Below are 21,420 nucleotides of genomic sequence, written 5' to 3'. Positions count from 1 at the left end.
TCCCCATGTCAATTAGAACCCCAAGCTCCTTTTCTGCCTGGCAGCTTTCCAGCCACCCTTCCCCAAATCTGTAGCACTGCATGGGGTTGTTGTGGCCCACGTGCCAGTTGGCCTTGTTGAACCTCATACTGTTGATGTTGGCCCATTGGTCATTATTGCTCTCTACAACTCCCTGAAAGACTGTAGTGTGACTCTTCTCCCCAGTCACAAGTGGTGGGACAAGAGAAAAAGGGTTCAGGTTGCACCAGGAGAGGTTCAGATGGGAAAAATTCACTGAAAGAGCAGTGAAGCGTTGGAACGTGTTGCCCAGGGAGGTGTCAGAGTTGCCATCCCTGGAGGTGTTCAAAAAAACAGGCAAATGTGGCACTTCAGGAGATGATTTAGTGATTAAGGTGGTCTAGGACTGACAGTTGGACTTGATGATCTTGAAGGTCCTTTCCAACCTTGATGATTTCATGATTCTATGACCTCCAAATGCCTGTTCCACATACAGTGTGGGACAGTGACACCAGCATGGCTTTGGGGACAGCCCCACAGCTGCCCAATCCTTTTCTAGGACTAGCAACCAAGTTTACCTTCAGCCACATCATGTTCTGACTGCACTAGTGGGAATCGTGGAGTTTTGAGGGTCCTTCTGACACACTGTTGCCCCTGTCTCTGGGGAACATGGTAATAGAGATGGTGGACATTTCACCCACACCAGGCATTTCCAGAATTTTAGAGTTGTTGAGAACTGGTTACTCAGACACAATCTGGACACAGGCAGAACCTTCCCCTTTCCATCCTCCACCTTGCTGCACACAAAACAGATGGTTGTGGCTTCTTGTTTTGTCACTGGTTTTGCTGCTTTCATGAATTTGGGTTCAGTTTCTGCAGAAAACACCCAGCAAAAAAACAGGACTTCGCTCAGATTTGCTGTGGACTTCTACAAGATCTGGTATTTTTGTACTATCCCCCCCTGTATTTCAAATCTTGGGGAACATAGATACTAATTTCATCAACTCATTGCTCTTGGAGACAGCAATAAATGGGGGAGGGAGGATAGTAAAAACAGCGTAAGTCAGGTTCATGCTCCTCAAGGTAAAGACAGGGCTGCCAGCTGTTAGCAATTGCAAGAGATAATGGGAGCACAATAAACACAAGTTGACTTTAACAGTTTTTAATATTAAAAAAATACTCCATTTATGAAAAAAGCTATAACCCCTTTTTTCTCCAAGTATATTAATAACATTCTTGGAACAAAATACTTGTGTGCTGGCCTGGAACAAAACATCTTACATACTGAAAAATCTGTGATATGAGAGGGTCAAACAGAGAAATGTCTTTAGATGTTTCTCACCAAGATGCAGAAAGTCCAAAGTTTTCAAAAAGACGCTCAAGGTTCTTTTAAAAAGAGGGCTGAAGATTCTGGGTCTTAAAAGCTTATTAAAATTTGTCATCCTTCTGTAGTGTTTGACATCTTTTTTAGTATTTAGTCTTCACTGAAGAAGCTTCTAGTTTAGAGCTTCAATTGGATTCTACAAGCAGCAGAGGACCAATCTCAAAGAGAAAATCCCTAATGGGATGGGAGCACAGTAGAGGACACTTCAAACTGCAAATGGGGGTGAACAACTGCAATAAAGGGCACAGCAACTCTATAGAGATCAGGCATGGTGCTCTACTCAAAAGAATATTGAGTAAGTTGTATTTTAATAACTGCACTCAGTTCTGTAGTGCTGAAAAAGTTTAAAGACTCAAAAGTTAGTATTCCATCTTGCCGCAGTATCCTGCTTACTAGAATACCAAAACACGTTTATCAGAAAGGGGGAGACGTGTGAAAACACACAACAGAACTGTTTGCTTTAAAACCATATGAAATCAGACTAAAAAGTCTATTACATGTAACCTACCTCTTCTGCTCCAGTTTACAGATCACCTGGCAGCTAAATACCATGGCTCAGATTTCTTGGGAGATGAAGTTCATAAACCAAAAAATACTTTATTTCCATTACAGTCTTCAGATCAAGAGGCAAGATTAAGATTTGAGCACTGCATACCCAAAACCCTTAAAGATTCTCAACTACTTTCAGTAATCTGATAGTTGGAAGCTACTTCAGATAACCTGAGGGTTACACCAAATGACTTCATTTTTCCTCACATCTTACCACAGTTCTCTGTGGTGGGTGTTTGGACTGATCAGGAGGCATGGAGAGATACAGGAGCAGTACTAAGGACCCAACTCATCATTTAGTAAGCAAGATAGCATCCTTTGGGAAAAAAACAAACAAAATAATATTAATGGCAGCAACCCCACTACTGAAGCTGCTAATCAGAACTGTGGGGAACATTAATTTTGTAAAACTTGAATAAGTATCTGCATTTAGTTTTCTAAGTGAACTGCTGCCGGGAGAGGAACCAAGAAGAATCCCAGAATGTGGATGTGATTTTAAAGACTGCAGTCTTGACTATAAAGTGTTTCTCCATTATGTGGCTCACACTCAGCTGTTTCACTCTGTCCAGTTTGCTGTCCAGCATCCTGTCAGGATGCTTTCTCCACCACATTGCCTGTGTCTTGAAGAATAAAATCTCACAGGAGCTACCTCTGCTCTCTAGGGCAGCACAGTCTTGAGGAAGTCCCAGTCTGGATGGACTCTGAAAGCTCAGCACAGAATGTCAGCAGAACTTGACTGCAAGACCAACAAGTCTAATGGCACATGTTCTAGAAAATGTTCTTGCACTGTCATTTTCATGAATTTATTATGTTTGTTACCCTCACAACCATTTAGGTCAATGAAACACAATTTGTTTGCTAATAATTCAGGGCAAACTATGATAGTAAAAAGAAAACTTCCAGCTTCCAAGAAGATCTATATTCTGGAAGTTAATGCTCTCTCTCAGCTGAGTTTTATGAAGGTACTTTGGAAGATCCCAAATCCAGTTTTAAGAAATCTGTAAGTTACACACAAATGAAAAAAAGTGGCAGGAGAAAACTTAAGCTAAAGATAACAGCAGGCATTTTACCTCAAGCAACTTACCAAGTTCAATCCCCTTATATGAAAATACAACACAGCCTTAACTAGTAAGAATTGAGACAGTGACGATGCCCACTTTTAGGAAGGTATTCATCCTGCCTACCTGAATTTTAACTTTAAGACATGGTTCTCAAGTTTTAAGAAACAGCAGACAAGTGAGTTGTTAAAAACAGACGTGCTTCTCCATGGGCCCCTAAAACTTAGAGACTTCATTCCCTATCTAAACTGTAATTAAAAGCCAATACATGAAGTTTTACAACCATGAAGTTTTTCTATGGCGTAAATATCACCAGAAACAAAAATTTTCACTCTTCTATTGCTGTTTTGCTATCATGGGAATTCTATTTCCAAGCTCACAGAGTTCCTAGATATGCTACACTTTGTATTAAAAGTTCAGTATAAAACAAGACAAAAAGCAATAAAATAAAACAATTCAGTCTTATAAGCCAGACATCCTCTCACTTTGACTTATGGTTTAACAGTTCTTGTCAAACAAGCCTGTTGAATTCTGTTGAGCAGTACAGCTGAAGATCTGCACTATACATTAATAACCAAGAACTGAAGCAAAATTAACTGATTATACACAAGCTTTAAATCCTTTAACAAAGTACTTTGTTGGAAAAGTCTTCTTCTGACTCAGAATAAATATTCTGACTCCAGATAAATATTCTTCTCTGCATGAGGTACATTCAGCCTCTTCAGCTTAAGTAACATGAATAAGATCAAACAGCATTAAAAGCACAAGCAGTTCGCCAGAGTTCTCACCTCACAGAAAGGTAGGGAGAGAACTTATTAATGCATGATAGAAAGTATTATTCTGTTTTATCGTCATCCTCTGCAGCATAGATCGCTTGATTCCTTCTCTTAATTTTTTTAACACCACTGTTGCCATTTTCATCACCCCCAATGCGCTTTAATGGTCTCTCATTTAAACTCTTCTCTTCTGCCTGCTTGCTCAGGCCAGATTTTTCCACTTCCTCATTATTGGAGTCCGTAGCATCGTCAGACGATACCGCCATGGAATCCGGCATGATCCGGATGTCAGAAAAACTTGCAGAAAAGTCAGGGGGATGATCAGGGGAAGGATCTACGGAACATGTACTCAAATCTTCGTCCCCACCTTCGTCATCCAGCATTATTTCATCTGGATTAATGGATGAAAGTCCAGAGTTATCTGTGTTATAGTCACTGGGTTCCTCTGCTGACCCAGTACTGTCCATTTCCTCTTCCTCCTCCTCATATTCACCTCGTCCCGAGCTCTCCTCTTTAGCTTGCTGGATCCTGTCATTGATGTCAGTGAGGCCAAACTGCGCACAAAACTCAGTGGTCTGTGGATTGATGGTATGAACTGGTTTCACCTGTTTTTGGGGCTTGCTGGGATCATAACAAGCAGCTGTCAATGTGAAGTTACAAGGAATGGTGAGGTTATGATTCAGCTCTTCCAACACCTCTTTGATGGCTTCTTCTGTCACGCTGTAATCCCACCTGAATAAGAGTATGGAGTTTAAACATATGCACTAATCAAAAGGTATTTCCTGCTCCCTCTGCAAAGAGAAACTTTTAAGGAAACTCATTTTACAATAGGCACCTAATTTCTCCAACTATTTTTCAGGAAAGGAGATTACCTTAGCTCAATACTGAGATTTGCCTCTCTGCACCAAGGATCTGTGTATAATGGCAAACCACTCAGTAAGAATTCACCCACCCAGTCCTATCACCAGCCTAATTTTCAGTCTCACAGTACAACTGGCAAAATGAGCAGCCACCAGATATTTTTCACCCCTCAAATGGTGGTACCAAAGTTTGCAAAACAAAACAGCCCAGGTAGAGCAGTGAAGTATGCTCTGGTGCATGGGTCTTGTCACAGATTCACAGAATGGTCTGGGTTGGAAAGGACCTTAAAGCTCACCCAGTTCCAACCCCCTGCATGGGCAGGGACACCTCCCACCAGCCCAGGTTGCTCCAAGCCCCATGCAACCTGGCCTTGAACACTGCCAGGGAAGGGGCAGCCACAGCTTCTCTGGGCAACCCTGGGCCAGGGGCTCAACACCCACAAATTAAAATAATTTATTCCTAATGTCTCACCTGAATCTCCCCTCTCCAAGTCTGAAACCATTTCCCCCTGTCCTCTCACTACACACCCATGTCAAGAGCCCTACCCCAGCTTTCTTGTAGCCCCTTCTGGTATTAGAAAGCTGCTATAAGGTCACCTTGCAGCCTCCTCCAGGCTTGCTTCAGCCTGGCTTCACAGGGAGGTACTCCAGCCCTCTGATCACCACCCCCCTTCTTTTCCAAGGTATTTAGGAAGTCCTGCAGTCATGGCTGCAGAACAGAGAAACACAGCAGGAAGTTTACTTCCAAGCCAGCCAAATCCCACTTTGCTCTCTACCTTGGCTATGACTTACTTTGCATGGAGGCCATTGTTCTCAGGCATATTCCAGGAGCTCTGAGTGACATTAATGAGGCTGTTGGTGGCCTTGAGGACTGCAATCCACTCAGCGTCATACTCCAGTGAGCCACCTGCACTGGGATCATGTTCTACATCTATGATCTGGTTAAAATAACACAGAAACCAGACAAGTTATTTCTCTAGACATCAGAAACTGATTCAAGTTTCAAGTTTTAATTAAACAGTCTATAGCATGAAAGTAAGTTTCAAGTGCATTGAGCTAGAAATCTCCATCAAACCCTCTTCCATTAGACAGAAGTTTGTAGCAATAGGGGGCCAAGAGAGGACTCTCATTACTAGTCAAAACCTACCACTTTCTAAGCAGAAATACATCAAGAACTGATAGCAGCAGTCATTCTGCTGTATAAACATGTGCCCCTAGTGCAGCAATTCAATTTACGTTATGGTTTTGAAGTCTTTCAACAGCTGATGAACTGAAATCCACATCACCTTGTCTTCAGTGAGACATTAGCCCAGACCACTCCTTTAGATGAATGACAGTAGCCAGGCTCTGATTTTAAACAATCCATAAAGTAATTCAACCTTTTACGTTTTAGAAAAAAAAAGAAAACCAACCAACCAACAGCAACACACAAAAAAACAACCAAACAGGGTGCACTTTAAATTGAAGCTACACACAAGTGGATCACCACACTGCTGGAGGTAGTATTACTCCAGATCAGTTTTGCTACAGGGTTTTCAGTCTGGCCAAGCACCCCAGTCTACCTTTGCATAGCAAAAGCCTATCCTCATACTCCCATCTTCAGAAGAAGCTATTAGAGCAAACAGATCCCACCACACATGCAAAGGACAGAAAACAAATCATCCTCCCTTTAGGCTGACTATCAAAAGCTCTTTAAAGGAAGACTACTAAAACACTCAAGTGCATTTGAAGAATATGCCATCAGCAGCTCCCTCTCATAGCACAGGATGTAGACTCATCCAGGAGGATTTTACAGCAGGCACCCCAGGCAGGCCACAGACACAAACATTGTTTCACTTCCAGTAAATCACTTTGGCACTCACCTTGAAAGTTCCCACAACCTTCACCTCCTACTTGTCCACTGCCCTTCCTCACCAAGACATGCACAGAACAAAAAAAGAAGCAGAGCCCTTTTCCTAGGAAGCCACACCAATTCCTGCTGGAATTCACAATACTGAAAGGGAACTGTCTGAATCATGAACAATTAATGAATCCAGATCTAAGAGGCACTAACTGATCCAAACTAAACTGTGAAAAAAGAGCCTCAGGATGGGCTTTCTTCTTAGGTATGCAATTTGTTAAAACACCAAGAGAAGATTAAATTCTAGTTAAAGGAGGGCTATGCCTCCAATTAAGTTAAGTACTTGTTCTAAGGAGGGAGCAAGTGGATGGAATAAAACAAGCATCAGGCCTGCATGACAGGATGCAAGGCATGCTTCTTTCAAGACAATACTACCCAAGGACCATCCCACACGTGCACTGTTCATAGTTTCTTTCTTTCCAGCTCCTCCATTTATCAGAACTATTCTTCAGTTTGTACCTAAACACAGCACTCAGCAGTTCAGACAAGTGAAGCACTTTAAAAGCAAAACCCCACTGCTCACAGTCATCACCTGCAAAAAGTCTCTGTGTGGCAGGCATTTATCCAGAGCCAAAAACTTGGTTGCTTTTGGTAGCTCTTCTTTGGAGTTTGTCTAGGAAACAAAATGTGTTAACACAGTTTATTAGCTATGAAATGACTGTTACCACAGTCATTCACTATTAAATCTGACCATCCTAAGGAAGTTATAGAGTTAAGGGCTAAAAGTCAGAAAAAGACTTCCTGAAATAGAAAGTCAGCATTATAAGACAGAGATGGAAGGACAAAGAGAAAGACAGGATTCACTGGACGTGTGACATGAAGCTGGATAGAGATGGCAGCGAGATAAAGCAACTGCCACACTTCATCCTAAAGCAAGGCAGTTAAGCACACCTAGGCCTGCAGCAAAAAGAAAAACTTTAACATAATTGAAAAGAGGCTTGTTAAGTCTAGAAGCTCCAGAGTCACTTTTTTACGCTAAATAATGTGCAAATAAGAATCGCACATCACATCACACCTCTTTCAGGAGTAACTCAAGCCAAGAGAAGTTTCCATCTACAGTGGTTGGTTTTTAGTTTTACCCAGACCACCAGACAGCTCACCTGCCAAGCCTTACTACAGACATCCTCCAACCCCAAGTTAACCACAATCGTCTTTTCAGCCACTTCTCTACCACCTTGTTTTAAAGTTGTCTCCTTCCCCAATAAAGTGGGAAAGATAGCTTTTCTAGAAACTTAAATTAAGAAGTTTCAGGTGGAGTTATGTCCCCTGTCCCTGAACAAGATGAAGTACTCACTCCATGATGAGTTACATCTCTGTAGCTAGTAGTCTTCCTGCCACTTGATATGATGTGGCTTGAGCTGAGTTTTACAAACTGAGCAAAACCATTAAGAAATTGCTTTTCAAGACGTGCACTGGAAGTCTAAAATATGCTTGGGACACACACACTCTTGATTTGCCACTCTCCCCTTTACCTGGTGTTGCATGAAAGCTGCAAATTTAACATGAAGATGTGCTGAGAACCAGTAGGTGGGTTTCAGGTGCTGCAGAAGCTCTGAAGCTGCAGGGCTTCCTAATGTGTTGCTTTCCACCTCTTGACGGAAGAAAGACTTCATTTTAAGCAGCTGTTTCTTGTTTCCATAGTGATATATGCTCCTTGGCCAGTCATGTGACATAAATATATCAATGGGATGCTTCAGCTGTCAAACCAAAATGCACATGGTGTAAATTAAAACTTCCTTACCATATGAGCTTTAAAACCACACAGCAAAGGTGGAACAACTGGAACATGTTCTACCTCAGATTAACACTGAATTAGCTCTCCATATTCAATGCAAGTATGTGTACCACCAAGCCCCATCTTTCAAGAGGCCTTGAAAGCTATCAAGGAACTTGTCCCCATGGCTTGTACTTCACTTCCTTGGGACAGTCAGCTGTGCTGTATATGTACTGCCTTATAAAAGAGATGATATCATCACAGTGTCAGGCACTCAGATTTTTAAGTCACAGCTACAGAGCAAGTTCTTTACCTACAACCAAAGGCACCTGCTTCCTCACAAAATGTTTTAAAGCTTTAAGAGGCATAAGTGCTAAGCACAATATTCCTCCTCAAAGGAAGCACACCTCTGAAGTCTAACCAATGTCTTAAGTGTGTTGTTTCAATATTCAGCATATTCCCCTCAACTGCCTCAGAACACACTCCTAACATGAAACCCAAGTCCATGTAGTAAGAAATTTAGAGCAAAAAGCATCAAACTATTTATAGTGACAGCAAACCATCTTTATACTATGTTCAGAACCCCTATGTCTACTGAGCACTTAGGTGTGCAACAACAACCCAAATAACCATTCACAAGCTGTTCATAAATCCATGGGCTCATACCACAACGTCACCAAGCAGTGCAACCCTTGCAACAAAGCAAGCAGTAGGCAACAGCTCCAAAACAGAGGTAGCCTGTCCTTTGAATTTCTCACCCTGGAGTCAAAAATCCTCCAACCACAGAACTTTAAGATCAGCTTACTCACTGCTGGTTCAATTTTGATTCGTTACCTTTGTATAAACCAGCTTGCACCTAGCATCCACCTTCCTAATGCTTAACATGAAGCTGGAACAGAGGTGCAGAGCTAGAGTACCTTCCATTCTGCCAATTCTATCCAACTGAAGAAGCATCACCAACTAAAAAACCCCCAAAACACTCCTGCCTGTGCCTGATGCAGATAAACATGCACAGCTACACAAAGGGTTGGAGGACACACTCAGCAGGAACAACAGTGGAATAACACCCAGCATAAAATGACCTGTCCAGAGCAGCTTGGAGTTGTTGCTGAGAGCTGCAACAGGGTACTTGTTCTGAGTAGCTTTACCATCTTACTTCTATATTAATGAAAACTGTTTACCACTGCTTAAAAACTAAATAAAGATATATTTTACTTTTCACTCACCTGCTTGAGTTTGAAGACTTCGATATTCCGCACATGGTAAGCGCTTCGGATTGTTTGCTGGTTGTATGGTGGGCACTCAAAGTGGCCTGCAGCATATAGAAAAGAGTAGTTTCCTAAATCTGTAGTTCCCTCCTACCACTGCTGGCAAGCTAGCTTCTCGTGGTCACACCAACACCCACAGCAACACCAAACACAAGGCTGTCAGTCATCAAAGGAGATCCTGCGTTTTCTTAAACCAACAGGCTGCTAACATTTCACAGGCAAGGCAAACAGGTTGTAAAAATGTGTCCACAACAATAAACATTTCTTCCTGTTCTTTGTCTTATTTTCAGAAACACAGAGAGTAATGTGTATCATTCAGCTGAGGAAGCAAGGAAAAAAAAAAAAAGTTCAGCTCTAACACTTAAACCTCAAGATGTGTTTTGAAATGAGTAACTTTTGGCAGAAGGGTTTATGTGCTTAACTCTTGAATAAGGTTTTGTGCCTGAGTTACTTCCCCACACCCTTTGCCTTCACAAGGGTTGCACAGCTGTGAAACATCTGTACAATACCATGGCCCTGCATGCAAACATGCTGCCACTACCAAAGAACATCAGGAAAACAGGAACAAGCAAAAGCTGGGTAGTGAGAGCACAGTGAGTGGTCAGTAACCAAAATGTAAGTTGGGATGCAACAACTCAGAAAGAGGTAGAAGCTAAAAGATCACAAAGCACTGCATGAGATCTGACTCCTGACTCAGGCCACTGAGGCTGCGACTTTTCATGTTTGAGTGTGCTGCCACCAACCACAAAACCACAGCTGAAGAGATTCAGCAGTAGCTGAAACATTCCTGTAACTGCCCACAGCCACCACAGGCTCTGGAAGCACAAACATGTGCTCTGTCAAAAAGGATGCAGTCTGCAATTTTGCCTTTGGACAAGAAGCCTGAAAGCCTAGCAGAATTCCTATTTACTTTCAAAAACGAACAGAATAATTACCTTTTTGGCAGTAAGTGTTATTGTCAAAAAAGTCTCATCTCCCACATGCAACATTCAGGTATATAAACTGTATGATTGGTAACAACAAATTTAGTTAGCACTGATAGGTATTAGAAACTGATGTTGCAGAAAACTAATTCAGTAGTTTGCAGATTGCAAGCAGCAAGGTTCTCTAAAGCAGTATGTTACTGAACATAATATTAGTGTACAGTAACTGCAAGTAAGAAACCATGCATTGAGGATATCAGAAAGACTAAAATAACCTTTATTTGCTGAGCCCAGGTGTCATCTGTGGCAAGCCTCTTCCAAGGTTTAACTCTTGAATACACATATCTATAACCAGGAGGAACTGATCCAGAGATGTACTGACACTGCCTCAGCTCAGGGCAGTACATTTTGTACATGCTGCAAGGACACTGCCATGGAAAAATCAAGACTGCTCCTACAACAACATTCAAAGAGCACACGGCTTCCTGCTGTGGTGGGCAGGACCCATCCCTCCGACTCATCCATCACCTCCAGAAAAAAAAACAAAACCAAATCTGTGTGCTAAACCAAGCGAGGCTACCAGCAGAAGTCGGACAGGAGAAGAGGGACAGCCAGACCCCCCTCGTTGCTCTGCCCCGCCGTACCTTTACGGTAGTCGTGAGACTTGAAGATGCCCGAGATGCCGCCGATCCTCACGCCGCGGAACCGCACCACGCCGGCGTAACCTGAGGGAGACAGGAGAGCGGATGGTCACGGCAGGGCCGGGAGAGGAACCAGAGGGGGGAAAAAGGCTGCAGGGGGCCGGCGGGGACCCTACCGAGATAGTAGATGTTGGGGGCCACCCACCCGCCGTAGGGCAGCTCCTGCAGGTGGTTGGACGCCTCGTGGTTCCCGCCGATGAACACCGTGAGGACCGGGGCCTTCTTCTCTCCGGAGTAATACCTGCGGGGACACGAGAGCCGCTGTAGCGGGGTGGGGCGGGACGAGACCGGGCGGGACAAGGCCGGGTCGGCTCTCACCGGTAGAAGGTCTGCATGTGTCGGTACTTGGCGGGCACGGCCATGCAGCGCAGGTCCGCCTCGTTCCGCACGGCCTGGAAGTCGCCGCAGCAAAGCAGTAGGTCGGGCCACACGTTGTGCCGCCGCTGCAGCAGCTCCAGCGTCTCGTACATCTTGTCCAGAGCGCCATGGCAGCACCCCGCCACCGCCACCTTCATCGCTGCTGCTGCTGCTGCTGCTGCTGCTGCTGCTGCTGCTGCTGCTGCTGCTGCTGCTGCTGCTGCTGCTGCTGCTCCTGCTCCTGCTCCTGCTCCTGCTCCTGCTCCTGCTGCTGCTCCTGCTGCTCCTGCTGCTCCTGCTCCTGCTGCTCCTGCTCCTGCTGCTCCTGCTCCTGCTCCTGCAGCCTCTCCCACACCGCGCAGGCGCGGCGAACACCTTCCGCCTCACCGCCCGCCCCCCGCGCCTGCGCCGAACCGGAGCGCGGCCGGGACCGGAACCGCTGGCTACCGCGGGAAGGGAGCTTCGGGCCTCGGCTCCTCTGCAAGGCGCGGCGGCCTCACGGGAGCTCTAGATCCGTCTCCGAGACAGAGAGCACCTCGGGACGCGCCTCCCGCACCGCTGCCGCCACTGGCGGCTGGTGCAGCCCTGTCCAGTCCGAGATCACCCACTGGCAGACCGGCCCCTGGTGCTGCTGCGCTCCCTGCCTCTCTCTGCCCAGCACGGCGGGGATGAGTCGCGCCAGGGCCCCGCCGCGCTGCGGGGAGGAAAACTGCTACGGGGATGGGCGCAGCGCCTGGTGGTAAAAGCAGAAGGGCCGACACACGCAGGGGTGAGGAAGCGGCCATGGCTTCAGCTGCGAGGCGGGAGAACTCTCAGGGGCAGGAGCGGTGTCTGTGCAGGCTGCCGCCTGGTGTTTGTGCCAATAAAAGACCCAGTGTGGGTTTGCAAAGGACACACCGTCCCTGAGGTGCCTTTGTCCTGCCAGTCCGGCATCAGGCAAGCAGGGCTTAGCATAGGCAAACACTGGCTTCTAGTACCTCCCGAAAAGGAGGGACAGTGGGTGCCTTCAGCGGGGCGGTAGCTGGAGGCGGGGTGAGGAACCGAGCACCTCCCCTTGACTGACATTCCTCGTCTGGATGGGCAGTGAATTGGATGGCAGTGTGGGTTCTGTGTGTCACGTAATAAAACCACTCCAGACTCTTTCCACTGTTTAGATTGCTTTGTTTTGTTTTTTTTAACAGTCTTGAGGGACTGAACAAAATTACAAGGCCATAGTTAAGCATTAATTTGCTATGCCTTAGCCTGTAATTATGGAGCCAGGCAGACATTCCTGTTCCCCTATGGTAGCAATTATTACATAATGGCCTCCCTTCTGATACTAAGAAAACATAAGTGTTCTCCAATATCTTTCATAATTTCACAATGTTGGGTTACTGTGTGTTCTTTGAGGCTCTTGGCCAAGCCCAGATGAAGTGAAGGGGAAAGTTCCTCAGGCTTTCAGACTCCACAGCTCTTCGGAGTAGAAGTGCACGCACCAGTGTTCACGGGTGGGCTTGGCTCTGGCAGCGAGTCTCACTGGGATGCAGTGGGACAACTTGTTCAGTCCAAGGCATCCCCAGGGAATGCTTTCCAGTATCTCCAGGGAAGAACAGAAGCCCTCCCCATAAGCCATGTCTCAGCCTTCCTGAAAGAAAGCAGGTGGAAGACAGCAAAAGTCCCCAAGTCTCTGGAAGCTACCACCTTACCCAAGCTACTCCATCCTGGGGGGCTTCCTGAGGCTGCCAGCCGGTGCTTCTCCTGCCTACCCAAATTTATCCCATTAGCCAGGGTGAACTGATGCTGTAACTGCAGTTCTGGGGTTTGTTAGCTCAAGCTCATTTCTCATACTCCATGGCACTTACTCCCAAGTGAACTGGTCATGAGCAGCAAAGTCTCTTAGGTTTGTTTATGTTGTAGCTTTTATTATTTGTACGCTATTTATTCTACATCTCAACATCCCTAATTCAGCTCTGGGTGTTCACTGAGCAAAAGTGCTCTGAACTTCCCACAGCCCGGCCACAAAAGGCAGCAGCCATGCTGCTATTCACAGGGTAAGTAGTAGCAAATTAATGTTTAATTATGTTATTGTTATTTTATTCAAGCCTTTAAGGCTGTGTAAAATAAACAAAACAAGTGACTGAGTCCACCACATGACTAACGTGTGGCCACAGACTGGGCTTTGCATTCACAGTCCCCTTGCCCTGATATGCTCCTGCATGTCTCTCCTGTCTGGATGTCCAGTCCTACAAGAGAGGACCTGCACTTCTCTGAAGTGACTGAACTTGTGAACTTTTGAGCAGCAGGTGAAAAAGCTGTGAGACAAAGAAGGGACAGTACTGAGAAAGAGGCTCAGGTCAGTGCATTGTATGGGTGGGAGGTCTTTGCCATTTTGGCCATTGCCCACCTGAATTGACCAGTGGTAATTTTTCCCTCTGATCTAACTATGGAAATTTAGACTTATTTTTTCCTCTCCAAAGAAATGAGAAGGAACAAAAGGCACCCTCTAAGGAGCTGCAGATGACAGGGTTGTTTCCCTCACCTCTTGAGAACAGCATGTCCAGTGGTTTCTAGTGGGTTTAGAATACACTAAAGGATTTCTAGCACATTTAGAACATACAAAAATTAAAAGAAGCAGCAAAAGGGGGGCACCTGTAGCTGACTTTTGGGATGGCATAGCATGGCTCAGAAGTTGGGTAGAAGGAAGAAACTGTGGGAGACAGTGTATGTGTTTGTGGAGGCGCAAGAGACAAATCTTCCATGTTCCTGATGAGATGCTCCGATGTCTCTGTGAGCCACGAGAGAGCGTGGGGTCGCAGGCTGATGTGACCAAAGGAAGACACTGTCTCGGCCACCTTCACATGACTTACCTGCAACAATGTTTTGATGTTTCTGGGCACCTCCACTCCCCAGATGTTTGTTGTGGCAAAACGCGCTGCATACTCAAGGCCCCCTTCGGGCCCCGCCACTGAGCTCAGGCGGCAGTTGCCTTCCCCGAGCTTTGCCTCTTTTCCTCCTCACGTTCCCCGCCGCACCCCTCGCTCCCGTGCGTTACTCACGGCCTGGGGCTGAAAACCCGCCCGAGCCGAAGGGTGAAGCGACGGCGCTGCCGCATTTCCCCAGCGGCTGAGGGGAAACAACAAAACCCACGGCACGGGACGCTGCGTCCCGACGAACCGCAGAGGCGGGCGGGCTGAGAGAAGCGGCGGCGCCGGTGCAAGGGCCCGGCGGGTGGCGGGGTCCCCGCCGCCTCCTCAGGGCGGGATTCGGGGGAGGGCACCGGGAGAAGAGAGACGGGCGCGGCGCGTGCACGCGGGGGCGCGCGGGAGCCGTTTACCTCCCCGCCCACGCATAAATCCCTCCCCCCTCACGCCTTCCCCCGACATCGCGGGCTCCGCCGCCGCTGCCTCCTCACAGCCCGGACTCGACCTGCGCGGCCGGCACCGCCCAGCCCGCCCGTCCGCCGCGCCTCCGGGGCGGAGTTCCCCCACCGCACGGAAGGGGCCGGCCGGGGCGGGCGGCAGAGTGTGTCCTGCGGCGGGAGCAGCGGAGCCGGCATGAGACGGGGCGCTGCCCCGGCGGGTAGGTGTGAGGCGCGGTGAGGCGGAGAGGGGGGGTGGGTGGGTTGTGTGGTGACGCCGCGGCGGCGGCAGCGCTTGCGGGGCCTGAGGCAGGCGGCGGGGCCGAGCGGGCGTGTAGCGGGCGCCGGTTCTCGGCGGCCAGGGCAGCCGTTGCTCCCCTCAGGGCCCGGCGGCGGGGCAGGTGTCGGTCGGGCCGGCACTGAGCTGTGGTCCCAGTGCGGTGTGTGTGTGTCTCGGAGGTCGCGGTGCCGGCGCTGACAGGGTCCGGGCGGGAGCTGCGGGGCGGGGGATGCGAGGAGCGGCGGGGGTGTTGCAGGGAGGGTGTCGGGGCCGGGAGGGCTGAGCCGCCGCCGTCTGGGAAGCAGCGGTTGAATGGAGTTACCAGGTAACGCAGAGAGAGGAGGAGAAAATACTTCTCGCCTCGCCTGCGTGTAAGTTATGGAAACCACTACTACGACGCGGGGTTGTGTAAGTTGTGGAAACCACCAGTACTGCGTGGTGTGGTGGAGGCCGAGGCTATAAATTTTCTCAAAGGAGTTTTGGCAGAGTGCTTGAGAGGCATATAGCGGCTTTAAGCAGAGTGATATGGGTGTAGTTTCCAGTTCAGGATGGCTCAAAGCTGCTCGTTGTTGTAAAGCTGCTGGAGGTTCACCTCTGCTTAGGTTGTTCTGTTTTTGTGAACGCCTAACACTTGACTCAGGACCCTGGGTACATGGACCTTTAATCTTCTTCAAAGCAGCTCTTAATGTGTAGTCGTTTATTTTTTTCCTCCGAAGTATGTATTTATGAGAAAGAAAGGAAACAGCTTTTTGGCTGCAACACTCCTTGGTTCACGGGCAGACAAATACGAAATTAAGCTGAGCATTAACTTGTAGGATTGAATAATGGAATAATTTACTGAAGGGTAAATTCCTTGTAGAGTAATTCTCTCTGAAGGTCATAACAAACTGCACTGTTCTCAAGTAATGTAAATATTTTTAAACCCAGGACTAATTTTATTACTGCTGTTCTCCATGCTAAAGAAGGAAGCCCTGGAAGATGTGCTGTTAGGTGCCCCCATCTTGCCTGGGAAGGCAGGCTAGCAGTGCAAAGGGCTGAATTCAAGAGAAGAGGAGGCAGGTAGTTTTTTACTGTTGATGTGCTGCCTGAAAGTCTGGGTACATTTTTCTTGGGGGTGGTCTCATGACTCTGCCTCGCTTGATCTGGTGCCTGCTTCAGGTAATAAATTTTCCAGGCATTTCCTTAAAATGGCTACCTCTTCTCTTGATTATATGTCTGTCTCTCAAGTCTGGTAGGTCTACTCTTGCAGATTATGTAGGGGAAAGTTACTTTGGTAAGAATTTTGAGGAGATTGTCAGTGCTATTAGACTTCTCTCAGTTTCATGGAATTATGTATGTGATATCTACTGGATTCCAAGAGGTTGAATTAAGGCAGTGGTTTGGGTTTTGTTTCGGTATTTATGTATCTGGGAATGACTACTTACATTTGACTTGACATGAAAGAAGAAAGTTGAAGCTCTCTGATGGCACGTGATAGGTAGTTTCCACTACCTAGACCTTTGCAACCACTGTCATGTGTTATATTATTTTGTACTCTTAATTAAGTCACCGTTCAAGGTAGCCATGGGCAAAGTGCCTTAAGTTAATGTTGACCAATGCTTGACTGCCAAATACAGCAGACATTCACTTGTAAAGAATCTTATTTCATCTCCTTTAGCCTGTGGAGCAGGTGGTGAATATTGTGACTCAGGCAGTTCAAAAATCTCCATGGTGGAACCCTGTGTTCTGGCACTGCTGATAGCCCAGGAGGTGTAAATATGATGCTGCACAGTGGAATTTGTGTTTTCTCTTTTATTATGGTGAGAACCTTTCCTTCCTTTGGACACCTCTTTGAATTATACAGAAAACAGACTCTGAACAGTAACTCTGAATTTGGTGCACTGTGGTCCAGTAGAGAAGTTGCTCTGCAATGTCACTTCACTTCCATTGTATAAATGTTTCCCAATGCTGTTTTTACGTAAATGATTGCATGTTGCTCTTCCCCCAGAAGACCAGGTTTTCTTCAGTTACGCAGAACTGAACTTTTCTAAAGACTAAATGAGAGCTTGGATCTTGTGTTCCAATACTGGCAGAAACTGGGATGCAAAGCAGAACTGTGGAAGGGAGGCAGTTCTGATACTGATAATTAAGGCAATTAAATGCTGTCTTAAAGAACTGCTTTCATGCATTTTACAGGACAAGCTTTTTTCCATCAGGCCTCATGTTGTGTGTCTACTGCTGCTTATGTATCTGGATCTGATTTGTAGGATGTCTGATCTACAACTAAGGGCAGTTGCAACTGAGCTGGTGCTGTGCTTTGACCTTACGCAACGCTCTCTAATGTCACCTAGTTTGGAAGATCAGGTCTTGAGCTCTGAAAACTGGTGTATTCTCCCTGCCCCAATCCTTGCAGGGTAAAATGGGGATAATACTGGGAAATAAGATAATGCTTCAGTTTCTTCAGTAGCGTGTACATGCTGTACTGATGGGGAAGCTGATAATTCTGACTGCAGAACAGTGTATGAATAGGGTGCAATAAGCAACACCTGAGGTCACATGTGTAGCATTGTCAAAAATGACTTCATTTTAATGAACATTCAGGTTCACAACTGTGAACATTGCTGTTCACTCAATTAGAATGAGAGAACCTTTACGTTTATCTGGTTTTCTGTTTCTTCTGTGTACTGTTTGTTTTTTTTAATATGCCTCCGTTTAATAAATGCATAGGGGGAAAGAGAGAAATGAATGGAAGTTGTTTTTTTTTTTGTTTTGTAAAGCTCCTCAGGTTAGCAAAGGTACAGGAGAAATTACTTCCTCTGTCTTACAGGCTAAAGCTATTTCAATTCCCCTTAGGTGGAGGGAAGGGAGTAGAAAAATTGTGTTTCCTGAAATTAGGTGTTGCTTTGATCAAGCTCATCTGTGCCTCTGGTGTGGCTCACCAAAATCATCAGCAGTAGAAGCTGTAGCAGTGCCAAACTTCTTGAAGGCTGGGGCATGCTGCACCTTTTGGCATTATTTGTTCCATTTCAACAGCTGCTCCTCTTCAGAGTGTGAGCTGGAGTGGAGGCTGGCAGGAACAGGCTTGTGGAAGGAATGACTGGTGGAAAGGACAGCTTGCTTTTTACTCCTGTGATGATGCCTCAGAGGAGAGTGTGGGCTTGCAGCACAGAGCTGGAGAATTTCTCCTCAGCTTGGAGTGTAACAGGACAAGAAACTTCTTCCACCAGATCTCAGTGCTGCGTGTCTACTGTTGCTTATGTCCCTGGAGCTGTTTTGCAGAATGTCTGATGTACAACTAAGGGCAATTCCAACTGAGCTGGTCCTGTGCTTTGACCATATGAAACACACTCTGATGTCACCTGGGTTAGAAGATCAGCTCCTATTGCTGACCCATGGGAGAGCTGTACTGCCCCAGCTGGGACTGGGAATGTGCTGGGAACTTCAGCTCCCCTGGAGAAGTGGATTGTCTGTCACCTTAGACAAAGAGAACTTTATACCAAGAAGCTTGAATTCATGAGGAAGTAAGTGTATAAACAGTAATGTGATACAGATAAGACATGAAGAAGTGAGATAGGACAGCAGTGAGAAATGCATGAGCTCAATTCAGATGAGTAATTCATTAATATTTTTCTTTTAGTATTAAATTAAAAATTTATTATACCCAGCAGATCACAAGCAGACAGCTCATCTTCTACAGGATAAATTTTATTGAACTATCAAGGAATTTTCCAAGATGGTTTCAGAGAATCCGTAACTTCGGTATCAGCAGTGGTTAGTGCCTAAGGGAATGCCATCTTGGACACAGCTCTTCCTTTGTTATCTTAACAGTTTAATAAAATCACTCTAAGTCGTGCAAAGCAATTTGATACTGTTAATATTAAATTAACCAGTTCCAGGGAGAATAAAATTATCTTCCTACTATGAAATTATCTTTTTCCATATGAGACTATAAGTAGTCAAGAGACATACTACTTAATCAAGCTCTTTCTAACCTCTGTCCTGAGCCTTGTTAATTACGTGCTTTTGAATCATGTGTTTTCTGGTTGGTCACCTTATTTTCTGTTAGTATGACAAAACTCAGGCTTATTCTTCCTGTGACTTTTTTTTAACTCATGCCTTGCTAAGCTTCAACATGTATGTTAGTATACTGGGAGCTTGATAATTGAGCTAAGCTTAAGTTATAGCTCTGTGTGGATGTGGGGCTGGAACAACAATTAGTTGGTAAATTATTTGTGCTTAACAGACTGGTGTTACATGGAAAAAATTGTGTGAGTTTTTACTCTCTTGCTGTCTCATCTGTATAACTGGAAAACAGTCTCATGGGACACAAATTCCTGTCTGGTCAGTTTTAGTTCCAAGTCTCCGTGCGAAGGGAAACTTGAAGGAAGGTATTTCAGAAAAGCTGGAAAGGGGTGAAATCTTTATTGGTATTATTAGCTGTTCTCCTTCCCAGCTGATACCCTGTGGACAAGCTTTGTAAGGCCCATGTGTGGGTTCTCTCCAACAGTTTCTAGTATACTTGTCTCCAAAGACCCTGTCTACTGGTGTTTGTCAAGGGCATAGCAGCACTGGAGTATAACACTGGGACTTAACCTGAGTAAGACTGCATTCACTAGCTGCTAGTCAATATTTTAGAACAATAGTTCAGTATTTAGTGCCAGTTTTATTTTTAAAAAGCAATGCAGGCAATTGCTCTTGATGCTAGCCCTGACCTTTTTGAGTGATTTGCTTTATGTTGCTGCTGTAAACATAGAGAGGTTGAGTTGGGGGATATTTAAATTTTTCTTTAGTGGGAACTACTGAAACACATTTCCTGATGTAAGAAATTTGCTTTTCCAAATCCATACTGACTGCAAAGCAGTATTTACTGTCCTGTCATGGATAGTGGGTCTCAAGGTCGTGTCTGCTTGGAAGCCTGCCTTGGTAAGTGCTCCCATTGCAGTGACCTTCATGGTTCACTGCAAGAATGCCCAAGTTCAGCTTCAGTTAAGTTAGACCATTTAAATCCAGACAACAAGAAGGGACAGGGGACAAACAAGCAAGAATTCTGCTGTTGCTGGATTTTTCAGAGGGAGTTTTAGAAAGCTCTTGATTAATTCTTTTCAAAGGAAACTAACTGCTATGGAGTGGGGTTGTAGCTTTTCCAGTAATTAATACCTGGTTAAAAGCATAGGAAAATCTGTCAGTTTTATTAGTGGAAAGTAATCACTGGTGAAATCCCAGAGGAATCTGTGTTTAGGCTTGTTGTTCAACACAGTTATAAATAATCTGGAAGGGAGGCTGAGTAATGAAGTGTCAGTGTCTGAGAATCACAAAATCAGGGTAGCAGGAACAAAAGGTGACTGGAGTTGCAGAAGGGTCTCACAGTACTTAGCTGCAGCCAAGTGGTACTTGATCCTAGCAGATATAAAACTGTGCACAGGGAGAAACAGCTAACTGTCTGTGCAGGGATGAGCTCTTAAGAATCTGTGCCATTCAGGAAAGATCTTTTAAGTAATACAGATAAAACTCTGTGAAGCTTTTTCCACAGCAGTCAGGAAAAAAAAAAACAAAACAGGCAACCAGAAGTGACAGAAGCCTCTAGGAAAAGGAGCAAAATGGGATGCCATGGTGTAAATCCATGGTATGTTTGTGTAATGAATAACATACCCTACCCCCTCCCCAAAAATTCAGGGCACATTCTCACCTCTGCAGAGATTAGGGGAAAACACAGAAGAGCATGATTGAAGCAGCTACTGTGAAAAAAGGAACCAAGTAAACTGGGGCTTAGCCTAGAAAGTACATAATGAGGTGCAGGATGAATGAGAGGAGGGATTTTGATGGCCATCTGCAGCTATGGGGATACAATGCAGTTGTTCCCTGTTTACTTTGTCACTCAAACATGGCAAGAATGAGAGGGCACCAAGTGGTGTCAAAGCAAAAAGTAGCAAATTTGAAGAGAGGAAGTATTAAAATGTGATCCCTTGGTTCCTCAGCCCCTTTCTGTGTCTCTGGCATCCTTTGATGAGAAGTTTCACAGGCTTGTTGCATGTGTGCTTATTTTAACCTGCTTCCTGTAGTATTGCCTGATCACATTTGGTTCTTGTGTTGGAGGAGAAGGTGAGAAATCAGAACCTGTCTATACTTCCCATGCCAAAGTTCTCTCTCTCCTAGTCTGAGATGCCTGATCCTGCTCAGTTGTTCCCCAGACAAGCTGTTCAAGACCTTTGGATCATTCTTGCTGCCCATCTCCTGGCTGTTCTTCCGAGACTATGAAAAATTTGGTCTCTGAGAGTGAAGACATTCTTCCTATGTGGAGTGTTCCATCAGTAGGTCCCTGCACATTTTATAGAGGACA

General features: G+C 45.7%; 2 protein-coding genes across 2 annotated transcripts in view; one reads left to right on the top strand and one right to left on the bottom strand.

Moving 5' to 3' along the window:
• Positions 1–1,466: 1,466 nt before the first annotated feature.
• DBR1 (debranching RNA lariats 1) lies at positions 1,467–11,820 on the bottom strand. The gene is made up of 8 exons (XM_008491005.2): positions 11,449–11,820; positions 11,247–11,371; positions 11,074–11,154; positions 9,465–9,550; positions 7,997–8,221; positions 7,057–7,137; positions 5,417–5,562; positions 1,467–4,496 (listed from the first exon to the last, which is right to left on the bottom strand). Exons 1-8 carry the CDS (start codon positions 11,643–11,645, stop codon positions 3,824–3,826), a joined length of 1,614 nt encoding a protein of 537 aa, XP_008489227.1. The 5' UTR covers positions 11,646–11,820; the 3' UTR covers positions 1,467–3,823.
• A 3,163-nt stretch (positions 11,821–14,983) lies between these two features.
• PPP2R3A (protein phosphatase 2 regulatory subunit B''alpha) overlaps positions 14,984–21,420 on the top strand; it is a 50,840-nt gene continuing 44,403 nt past the window's right edge. Inside the window, 1 exon segment of the mRNA XM_030455941.1 lies at positions 14,984–15,045. The gene's annotated coding sequence lies outside the window, so the exon portion shown is untranslated.

The sequence above is a fragment of the Calypte anna genome, chromosome 9 (assembly GCF_003957555.1).
Source record: "Calypte anna isolate BGI_N300 chromosome 9, bCalAnn1_v1.p, whole genome shotgun sequence".
NCBI lineage: Eukaryota > Metazoa > Chordata > Aves > Apodiformes > Trochilidae > Calypte > Calypte anna.
Note: the sequence above shows the minus strand (reverse complement) of the source record. Positions and strands in the feature narration are given on the sequence as shown.

What these genes read in the sequence shown, in the direction of transcription:
- DBR1 (XM_008491005.2), bottom strand. Translation starts at nt 11,645, where the DNA reads ATGAAGGTGGCGGTGGCGGGGTGCTGCCATGGCGCTCTGGACAAGATG. An exon ending in CACATGCAGACCTTCTACCG is followed by an intron (nt 11,372 to 11,448) that starts GTGAGAGCCGAC and finishes GTGTCCCCGCAG; the next exon opens with GTATTACTCCGGAGAGAAGA. An exon ending in AAGTCTTCAAACTCAAGCAG is followed by an intron (nt 8,222 to 9,464) that starts GTGAGTGAAAAG and finishes TTGGTTTGACAG; the next exon opens with CTGAAGCATCCCATTGATAT.